This window comes from Bos mutus, chromosome 2, assembly GCF_027580195.1.
Source record: "Bos mutus isolate GX-2022 chromosome 2, NWIPB_WYAK_1.1, whole genome shotgun sequence".
Lineage (NCBI taxonomy): Eukaryota > Metazoa > Chordata > Mammalia > Artiodactyla > Bovidae > Bos > Bos mutus.
Genome location: NC_091618.1, coordinates 39,435,711 through 39,447,029, shown reverse-complemented (window position 1 = coordinate 39,447,029; position 11,319 = coordinate 39,435,711). Strand labels below are relative to the sequence as shown.

The window sequence follows — 11,319 nt, the reverse complement described above, 5'->3', positions numbered from 1 at the left end:
TTAGTATAAATCCACCACCCTCCGCAGAGAGCCCGCCTTGGCATCCACGGCCCCCCAGTCTTGGTAGCGCCTGTACTCTTGGGGCCGCAGCAGGTACTGCCGCCCCCGGTAGTTGGGCATCTCGTAGAGGACCCAGCAGCCCTCCAGCACGTGCAGCGAGCGGACCTCGCTCAGGCGGAAGCGGTCCTGGATGCAGGGGCAATCCTCGCTCAGCTCCGCAATGAGGCCTTTCTGGTCCTCTCTCTCATACAGCCGCAGCCTATGGGAGCTTGTCTGCTCGGTCCACACAGAGGAGCAGAAAAAGCAACCAAACAGGAGATGAACTTGGCAGGTTGGGACATGAGATGGGCAATGTCAGAACTGAGACTCTGAAATTGCTGTGATCTGTATTCTACTAGCAAATATTAACAAATATTTGTGTGTTCATTTTCCTTTTTTTCATGTGGGAGGTGGAATTTTTAAGAGGTTCAAGGTCTGGTTTAGACTCCATCAAAAAATCAAATATCTTGATTCCTAATACTTAATTCCCTAATTTATTGATTCCTACGTGATAACCCAAACTTATATTTGGGAGGAAAATGTTAAGTATTTTGTTAATATTTTAATATGAGTATTATTTCCCAAATGTATATGGGAGTGTGTGAAAGTTGCTTACTCACGTCCAACTCTTTGGGACCCCATGGACTACGCATTCTCCATGCCAGAATACTGAAGTAGTTAGCCCATTCCATTTTCCAGGGGATCTTCCCAACCCAGGGATTGAACCCAGGTCTCCCACATTGCAGGCAGATTCTTTACCAGCTGAGCCACGAGGAAAGAAAGCCTAAGAACACTGGAGTGGGTAGCCTATCCATTCTCCAGTGGATATTCCTGACCCAGGAATCAAACCAAGGTCTCCTGCATTGCAGGTGGATTCTTTACCATCTGGGCTACCAGGAAAACCCAAATGTATATACATATACACATAAATTTACCACTAAAATAAGATTTTTAAAAACCACACCTTTGGTGGAAGTTTTGTTTAAATAGTCTGAAACCAGAATTCAATTGACTTTCCAAATTAAGAAAAATTACTTTTCCCAGAAGTGGACAATATCTTTGAACAGCTTAATTAATAATAGTTGTCTATATTTATTAGTCTGCACTGGAAACTATCAAATTTGCTCATTATCAATTCCTTTACTATAGGGTAAAAACTGATTTGTTAGAAATACTGCCTTCTTATGCCCAACTGGCTCCCCACTTGTGTTAAATCCTGCAGTGATAGTAACATTTGTTACAGACAAGCTCTGTTTGACCTAATGGCAGTAAAAATTAAAAACAAAACTGACTCTTTCCCTAAGTGAATTTGTTCTTTTATTCTCTGCTGGTTTGTGTGTGTGTGTATGTGTGTGTGTGTGTGTATGTGCCTCGATCTAACTGGGCTTTGTCAGCTTCTGAAAGGCCACTTAACTCTTAGGTGTATTTAAGGGAAAACCTCCATGACTTAACACCCATCGGTGATAGACTGCAGGACACTCAGGCGGCAGGATTGGAATCAATCGGAACTCACGTCGGAGATGAGACAGCAGGAGCGGATGGAGTCGTTGAAGCCCATCCACTGCAAGTAGTCGGGGTAGTCGCCGCGCTGCAGGAAGTACTGGTGGCCCTGGTAGTTGGGGCGCTCATACAGCATCCAGCAGCCGCTGTCCACGCGGATGGAGTTGCAGCGGCTGAAGTAGGGCTGTAGGTTGGGGCAGTCGCTGCTGCACTGGTAGCAGCGGCCCTGGAAGCCCCGGTCCTCGTAGAATGTGATCTGCAAAGGAAGAATAATGCAAATTAAATCGTTAGCTCCCCGTAATAAATCCTGTATAAAGGCATTTCCCCCCTCCATTTTCTTTCCCTTGTGTTCCATTTACCTTCCCCATGGCTGATTGACAACGGATGATGCGAGTTCAGTGCTATGAGGCCCCAGCCGCGCGCCGGGTCTATATAGCAGGGCGGCTGCTGCGTTGGCAAGAACAACACAAAAGGGGCCCCCGGGGGGGTGAGTAAGGGGATTTTTTGGATCCCTTTTACATGCTGCATTCAGTGGAAATGCCTGTCGAGCTTGCCCTCATTCTCTGGTATATTCTAACGTTGTCCTGTACGGGTTCTGGGTGAGTCCCTAGAGTTGCTTTTATTTGGATTCTTGGTGTTTTATAAATTTATCAGCACATCAGACTGAACTTTTGACCTGAGACTCACATCTGTATACATATGATTCAATTACGCCCCGTGTATTTTCTGGGAAAAATCTATGCCCTTATGGATGGGCACCCACAGTTCCAGAGAGGCTGTGGGTGAAGCAGAATGCCACAAGCACTAACTTTCCTGGACGACAGAGACCACTCTATTTAAGACTTCTTTCTTCACAGCTCTTGTCCAGCCAGTGCAGGACACAAATCTGGATTCTGATTTTTGCTAGTTTTGACTGGGCTGACCTGTTAAGACATAGTTATTAAACTTCCTCTTTGGTGAGTACACTTCATATAACTGGAATCTAGCCCCTGGCAGCCAAGTTGTGATACAGACCAAAAGAAAGGTTTTCATGGCCATTGGGTTCAAGACTGAGAAGTATATTGCTTTATAGATTGCTTCCCCTTTGCCAGGAGAAGGTGGTAAAACTTCGTGGACTCGGAATGTCCGTTTAGTAGCCATGTGAACTTGGCCAAGCCTTATGACTTCTCAAAGCAGGAGTTATTTCATAATACTTACCTCATGGGATATACTATGTGGAATGAGAAAGGAAGGAAGGGTAGCTTCTAACATTTGAGAGCTGGCCTGGCCCTCAGATCTAGGCCATATCTCCCTGCTAGACAAAAAGAATCTCACAAAATACCAATTTCAGGAAAGGTTACCCTGAGACCATAATGAAATGAGGCAAAATAAGGCCGTTTCATAATTTTATCTCAGCATAGGCAGAAACAAAGCCAATGTGCCACCCACAAAATACCAGACCCTCCCCGCTCAGCCAAAACGATTAACTGCTACTTCTTTATCAATTGCAGCTTTATCTTTGTTCTTTGCTCCCTTCCCCATGAGCAGATTTATTAAGATATTCAATCATAAAATTACCCTTGCTGCCCCACCCAATCAAGTCAATTCTTGTTTTTTAGACATTTTTCCAGTTTACCTAACTGAAGTACAAATCCTTTCATAGTTCTTTCTAAGCCTCCAAAGACGGTCCATGCTTCCCCATGGTGTATGTTCTCTCTGCTGCTATTACCAATAACAAACCCTCTTGTTTCATGCACGTGTTTCTGGTGGTCTTTGGCTGAAGGACATTGACATGCATAAATGGGATTATGTGTCTTATGTGTTGGGCATGTACATGGCACAAATGAGCACTGAATAACTGTTTGGTATTAGTCATAGTGAGATATTATTAAGGATGACTTTAACCCATTCATTTCTCTCAAAGATGTTCAATCCTTTCAGTTCAGTTCAGTTCAGTCGCTCAGTCGTGTCCGACTCTTTGCGACCCCATGAATCGCAGCACGCCAGGCCTCCCTGTCCATCACCAACTCCTGGAGTTCACTCAGACTCATGTCCATCGAGTCAGTGATGCCATCCAGCCATCTCATCCTCTGTTGTCCCCTTCTCCTCCTGCCCCCAATCCCTCCCAGCATCAGTGTCTTTTCCAATGAGTCAACTCTTCGCATGAGGTGGCGAAAATATTGGAGTTTCAGCTTTAGCATCAGTCCTTCCAATGAACACTCAGGACTGATCCCCTTTAGAATGGACTGGTTGGATCTCCTTGCAGTCCAAGGGACTCTCAAGAGTCTTCTCCAACACCATGGTTCAAAAGCATCAATTCTTCGGCACTCAGCTTTCTTCACAGTCCAACTCTCACATCCGTACATGACCACTGGAAAAACCATAGCCTTGACTAGACAGTTAATCAGCTATAACCTGATTCAAAATGAAAAGTGAAAAAAAAAAAGAAATCACCTAGTGCTCTTCATACTCCAGTGTGCATATGAATCATCTGTGCTTATTAAAAATGCTAAGGCTCTACTTTTGTCCAAGATTCTGCATCATTAGATCTAGAAAAAACTCTAGGAGTTTATATTTCTAACCAGTGGCACCCGATTGCTCTTGGACCAAACTTTGAAAAACACTGTTCTGATCTATTCCTTCTTTTTTTCCTTTTGTTCCTTCCTTCCTTTCTTTCCTTCTTTCTTTCTGTGTGTGTATAGTTGATTTATAATGTTATGTTAGTTTTAAGAATAGTGATTCAGTTATATGTATATTTATATCTGTTCTTTCTCAGATGCTTTCCCTTATGGGTTACTGAGTATAGTTCCCTGTGCTATATATTAGGCCCTTGCTTGCATTTTATATATGCTAACCTGTATATGTTATCCTAAACTCCTAATTTATCTCCCTCTTCCCTATCCATCTTTACTTTTGTATTCTCACTAGCTGGCACATAAAGTTTGCTCAGTAAATGTCTGGGGGATATGAATGTTATTCCCTCATCTGAAATTCATCATTGTAGTAGTCCACAGGACCTATTTCAAATGCTCAGCACAACAGGCCTACACACTCACATCAAAGTTCAGCATTTGCAACTTTCAACTTTCAAAAGCACCCTGCATTTGATCTATTTAATGGCACTTTATAATAGGCAAGATGAGTAAGCAAAAGAGAAAACAAAAGTTGTGTTGTCCCCTAAGTCCTCTGCTCCTTCATAATTCTAATGGTTATGTCTCCTGAGATGCCACATCAGTGTTACAACAGCAGGGGCCAACTCCAGGGTTTTGCTAGTCTCTGAAGTCCAGTCAACAATTGGCCTTACCATGCACCTGCTTTCTTCCTAGTAATTAATGTAGGACTTGTATCGTATACATGCTTGGTTAAATGAGAAGATGTCATCTGGTTGGTGGCCATGAAGGAGACTGGGTAAGAGCCCGCAGATGATCATTGTAGCCTCAGAAAACTTATATAAACAGTGTCAACTTCTAACAGGCTGAACTGTTCTCAGAACTTCCTGAGATGCTCTTCCCAGGTTATAATTTGACTCAAATAAAAATTTTCCAATTCCTTTTTAGGTTGACTGGTTAATTTTTCATTGACAAAAACGATGTTGTTTTGTTTAAGCAACAGGTGGTTGTGATTGTCAGTTTTACTTTAACAAACCCCTAAAGAAGAAAATTTGAATTCCAAAAGTCCAGACGGAAGGGAATAAGACACTTGCTAACATCAGGACATACCCCTTGACAGCAGGGCAGGAAAACTGGAGAGGGAACCAGTGGAGAGGAGAAAGTTTTGAGGGTATGGCTTGGTAGATTGGGTCTTGACACTTTTCTGGAATAGCTGCTACTTCAGTTTCTTTCTTTGGTGGAACTTTTATAAGGTTAGTCAGGCCAGAGACGCTGGAGATTCAAAGGGAGAAAAGAGGACAAGATGAAAGGAAAAGATTTAAAATCTGAACTTGTTACAAACTAGGACATATAGGAAATACTTGTGTGTATAGAGTATGTAAGCTGATACCAGGGTTTTCTCAAATTGGTAGTTCATCTTCATGGGGAGAAGGTTAGTGAGTTCCTATAGGGTTAACCCTTCTTTGTTTCACCTCAGACTCTCATCTGTTCAAGATCCCAGTGTTTAGAGAGAGGACAGAGAGAAGGAGGAAGGGTGGATTAGGAGTTAGTTTGAGCATAATGTCTTCCCCCAGCCTGTCCCCATCGTTGACTTTTTCTTTACTTTGGGATTACAGGGTAGATAGTGTTCCCTTTGCCTGCACCTCAGGAAGGGAAACAACTTGCAGACTTGATCAACAAGAACCAAGGTCTCTAACTTTTATTTTTGAGTAGAGAAAGGTTTATTGCAAGGCCATGCAGGGAGACAGGTGGCTCATGCCCCCCCAAACCCCAAAGTCCCCAAAGGGTTTCAGTGAAGCACTTTTATTTTTTTTATAGAACCATTTCCATTTATTATACCACATTTATTCAAACAGCACTCAATTAACATTTGATTGCACTCAATCAATGGCTACGCAGCTGGTCACAGGTATTTTACATTCTAGTAAGAAAGAGAAACACTAAGGAAGTAAAAGAGAACACTTCAGATAGTATTGAGGAACACTAAACAAGTAAAAGATAAAATTTCAGGTAAATCACTTCAGATGGAGCGAGTTGGGTGTAATCCACTTCAGATGGAGCAAGATATAATCAACAGATAGAATGGTCATATGGCATCTCCAGAGAAGTTGATATTTGTATGGGGACCTATTGTCCAAAAGAAGCCAGCCTGTGGAGATCATGTAGAAGTCATTATAAGCCGAAAGGAGCTTCATACGCAAAGGCCCTGAGGTAGGAATTAGCAGTGTCTCTAATTTTACATGCTTTCAGTTCCAGTGTTTCAGGATAATTTCCATATGTGAAGTTTGTGATTGTATTTCTGCTAAGCAAATAACATAAAGCTCAGCACTCCAAGAAGCTTTTGTCTTTCTCATTCATGTTTGTTATATTATTATTGGCAAGTAGAGGATCGGGGCTAATATCTCCAGGAAGCCAACACAATTCTTAAGAGTTTAAAGGTTAAAAGAACTGGAATTTAGGAACAATTAATATCAAATAATGCAGCAACCTCCAGGGAAGGAAACTTTATAAAAAGCCTAACCATGTGCCCCAGTTTGCATGGAACAGTCCTTGTTAATGCCTCTTGCCCCAGTGCAATCCTTAATAAAACACAATCTCACTCTCAAAAATGACTCACTTTAAGTAACAAATTCTATGCTTGCTCTGGTAATAAGCCACTAGGGCAGTGGATATGGAGCCCTTGAGGGTGTGGGATGGGAGGATGCTCTATAAAAAGTGAACAACCATGTGGGTATATCTAAAAACAGAGAAGAGAGGAGCAGGGATGGGAAAGACCAGCCCACCCAAGAGCAGGTTGGAGCTAGCAGACTAGAGCAGTCCTTAATATTAATAATACTATGTTATTAATATTAATAACTTAATATTAAACTTGATATTGCTGTGTTGTTATGATCTAAACTTGCATCTCACCCTCACAACCTTTATAACAAAGCTGGCTGCACACATTATTGCTTTATGTGAGAAATGGTTCAGGAGTTAAAGGAAAAGGCAGTATGTCACCAATTTAGGTCAGTGTGGATCCACTCAGTCATGAGGCTGGAGTTCAGAGCGGAGGGTAACTCAGTTCAGTTCAGTCGCTCAGTCGTGTCTGACTCTTTGAGACCCCATGGACTGCAGCATGCCAGGCCTCCCTGTCCATCACCAACTCCTGAAGTTTACCCAAACTCATGTCTATCGAGTCAGTGATGCCATCCAACCATCTCATTCTCTGTCATCCCCTTCTCCTCCTGCCTTCAATCTTTCCCAGCATCAGAGTCTTTTCAAATGAGTCAGCTCTTTACATCAGGTGGCCAAAGTATTGGAGTTTCAGCTTCAACGTCAGTCCTTCCAATGAACACTCAGGACTGATCTCCTTTAGGGTGGACTGGTTGGATCTCCTTGCAGTCCAAGGGACACTCAAGAGTCTTCTCCATCACCACAGTTCAAAAGCATCAATTCTTCAGCACTCAACTTTCTTTATAGTCCAACTCTTACACCCATACGTGACTACTGGTAAAACCATAGCCTTGACTAGACGGACCTTTGTGGACAAAGTAATGTCTCTGCTTTTTAATATGCTGTCTTGGTTGTTCATAACTTTCCTTCCAAGGAGTAAGTGTCTTTTAATTTCATGGCTGCAATCACCATCTGCAGTGATTTTGGAGCCCCCAAAAAATGAAGTCAGCTACTGTTTCCCCATCTATTAGCCATGAAGTAATGGGACCGATTGCCATGATCTTAGTTTTCTGAATGTTGAGCTTTAAGACAACTTTTTCACTCTCCTCTTTCACTTTTGTCAAGAGGCTCTTTAGTTCTTCTTCACTTTCTGCCGTAAGGGTGGTGTCATTTGTATATCTGAGGTTATTGATATTTCTCCCTGCAATCTTGATTCCAGCTTGTGCTTTTTCCAGCCCAGCGTTTCTCATGACGTACTCTGCATAGAAGTTAAATAAGCAGGGTGACAATATACAGCCTTGACATACTCCTTTTCCTATTTGGAACCAGTCTGTTGTTCCATGTCCAGTTCTAACTGTTGCTTCCTGACCTGCATACAGGTTTCTCAAGAGGCAGGTCAGGTGTTCTGGTATTCCCATCTCTTGAAGAATTTTCCACAGTTTATTGTGATCCACACAGTCAAAGGCTTTAGCATAGTCAATAAAGCAGAAATAGATGTTTTTCTGGAACTCTCTTGCTTTTTCGATGATCCAGAGGATGTTGGCAATTTGATCTCTGGTTCTTCTGCCTTTTCTAAAACCAGCTTGAACATCTGGAAGTTCACAGTTCACGTATTGCTGAAGCCTGGCTTGGAGAATTTTGAGCATTACTTTACTAGCATGTGAGATGAGTGCAATTGTGTGGTAGTTTGAATATTCTTTGGCATTGCCTTTCTTTGGGATTGGAATGAAAACTGACCTTTTTCTCGTCCTGTGACCACTGCTGAGTTTTCCACATTTGCTGGTATATTGAGTGCAGCACTTTGACAGCATCGTCTTTTAGGATTTTAAAAAGCTCAACTGGAATTCAATCACCTCCACTAGTTTTGTTTGTACTGATGCTTCCTAAGGCCCACTAGACTTCACATTCCAGGATGTCTGGCTCTAGGTGAGTGATCACACCATCATGATTATCTGGGTTGTGAAGATCTTTTTTGTACAGTTCTGTGTATTCTTGCCACCTCTTCTTAATATCTTCTGCTTCTGTTAGGTCCATACCATTTCTGTCCTTTGTCAAGCCCATCTTTACATGAAATGTTCCCTTGGTGTCTCTAATTTTCTTGAAGAGATCTCTAGTCTTTCCCATTCTATTGTTTTCCTCTATTTCTTTGCATTGATCGCTGAGAAAGGCTTTCTTATCTTTCCTTGCTATTCTTTGGAACTTTGCATTCAAATGGGTATATCTTTCCTTTTCTCCTTTGCTTTTCACTTCTCTTCTTTTCACAGCTATTTGTAAGGCCTCCTCAGATAGCCATTTTGCTTTTTTGCATTTCTTTTTCTTGGGGATGGTCTTGCTGTCTGTCTCCTGTACAATGTCACGAACCTCCGTCCATAATTCATCAGGCATTCTGTCTATCAGATCTAATCCCTTAAATCTATTTCTCACTTCCACTATATAATCATAAGGGATTTGATTTAGGTCATACCTGAATGGTCTAGTGGTTTTCCCTACTTTCTTCAATTTAAGTCTGAATTTGTCAATAAGGAGTTTATGATCTGAGCCACAGTCAGCTCCCTAACTGGGGAAACCATAAACAACTCATTCCCTCTCCAGAATGACAAGATATGTTGGGTATATTGGAAGTGGGTATGTTGGGTGTGTTGGAAGAAGTGGTACATATCTCCTACCCCGTGTAAGATGAGATTTGAGCCGTTTATTAGATTTCTCAAAGGATGGGATACTTCAGATGAATTTTGACCTGAAGCCAACAGTTTCATTGAGGAACTTACTTATTTTTAACATTTACTTATTTTACTGCATCAGGTCTTAGTTGTGGCGTACAGGTTTAGCTGTTTCACAGCATGTGGGATCCTAGTTCCCTGACCAGGGAGCAAACCCACGTGCCCTGCATTGCAGAGTGGATTCTTAACCACTGGACCAACTAGGCAAGTCCTGAGGAACTTTAAAAGAGTCCTAAGACCTGTGTTTAATTATCTAGGACATTGTTCACGCAATATCCTCTTCACTAGAACCCACAAGAAAATCTTCTTTTAGGTTTCATTATTGGGCATGGTTAGGCTAGTTTTGAATAATTAATGTATTTGCTTTATAAACTCAGTCAGTCATGGAGGTGATCTTACTTCCCTCTGTATCCTGGTTGCTCGGTCCAAATCTGGCTCTATCTTCAGCCACCAAAGTGCCTTATCACACCCAGTTTGGGCTTAAGCTTCACTCTTAGCTCCATCTCTCTTTCTCTCTCTTATTTTTCTTACGACCAAATTTCCTCATTCATCTATTTTTACTTTCTTTAATGTATTATGTTGCAATTTTGTATTAGTGACCTTAATTCATTTTTTAGTAAATTTATTTTTTAATTAAAAGATAATTGCTTTACAAAATTTTCTTTTGTCAAACATAAACATGAATCAGCTATAAGTACATATATGTCCCCTCCAATTAATCAGACTTCTCCAGAAAATTTCAATCTTCTATTTTTTTCATCTTTTCTTTATTTTTGGCTTTACTGAGTGGCATGTGAGATCTTAGATCCCCCACCAGAGATCGAACCCATGACCCCGGCAGTGGAAGCATAGAGTCCCAACCACTGAACTGCCAGGGAAGTTCCCAGTGCTTTATTTTTGATTTAGTATTATTTTTCATGTGTCATAATACTTTACTCCTATTAAAGTGATAGGAGGCAGAATTTTCCTCTGTGTCAGTGTTTTTGGTAAAAATCCTGAAAATTTTCTGCAAAGCACATACTGCAAAGAGACAGTGAGTTCTAGTTCCGTGAAAATCTCATGGAGGTATGAGATAATGGACATGGAATTGGGAGAAATGGTTGGAGGCTGTTAGAAAGACAAGGAGGGCAGTAGGTGAAATGACCAGTTTGTCTGTTTGTTTATGGAGCTAAAGGAAGAGTCAAGATGCTAAGGATGACTTTCTTGATTAGGTAAAACTTGGATTAAATAGGGAAACTGGTGGGATAACCTGGAGGGATAACTTGAAGTGTTTCAACAAGTACTTATTAATATTATTATAATTGTAAATATGTCCTTGTAAGATTAACCACAAATGGGTTGACCCAGTTAAGTTGAACTTTGAGCCTACATGGTCTAGCTATAGGGCTTACCTGGTGGCTTAGATGGTAAAGAATCTGCCTGCAAAGTGGAAGGCCCGGATTCAATTCCTGGGTCAGAAAGATCCCCTGGAGAAGGGAATGGCAACCCACTCCAGTATTCTTGCCTGGAGAATCCCATAGATGGAGGAGCCTGGCGGGTTACAGTCCATGGGATTACAAAGAGTTGGACATGACTGAGCGACTACAGTTTCACATGGTCTAGACTTTAAAAGAATGTTGGCAGTAATATCCTCTACTTAATTCCCCTTATGAGATGTTGTTCCCCATCTTGAAAACATGTCATCATGTCTGGCCAAATGCCATTATTGCTTATGAAGACTCCATACATGAAAAGAAAGGCAGGACTCTATTTGTGCCAGAAACACAAGCTAAATCTTTTATTAGATTCTAAAGGAGAAAAGTGGGGAATTTAAAACT

The 11,319-nt window shown here is 41.5% G+C and overlaps 1 protein-coding gene across 2 annotated transcripts; it reads right to left on the bottom strand.

Moving 5' to 3' along the window:
- Positions 1-1,907, bottom strand: LOC102284092 (gamma-crystallin C). Of its 2 annotated transcripts, none has more exons than XM_070380199.1 (3): positions 1,899-1,907; positions 1,553-1,795; positions 1-276 (listed from the first exon to the last, which is right to left on the bottom strand). In XM_070380199.1, exons 1-3 carry the CDS (start codon positions 1,905-1,907, stop codon positions 1-3), a joined length of 528 nt encoding a protein of 175 aa, XP_070236300.1. The 2 variants fall into 2 exon arrangements, with proteins under 2 accessions (XP_070236300.1, XP_005907103.2); XM_005907041.3 differs by having other exon boundaries at positions 1-273.
- Positions 1,908-11,319: the final 9,412 nt, after the last annotated feature.

What these genes read in the sequence shown, in the direction of transcription:
- LOC102284092 (XM_070380199.1), bottom strand. An exon ending in CCTGCTGTCTCATCTCCGAC is followed by an intron (nt 277 to 1,552) that starts GTGAGTTCCGAT and finishes GTGTGGACCGAG; the next exon opens with CAGACAAGCTCCCATAGGCT.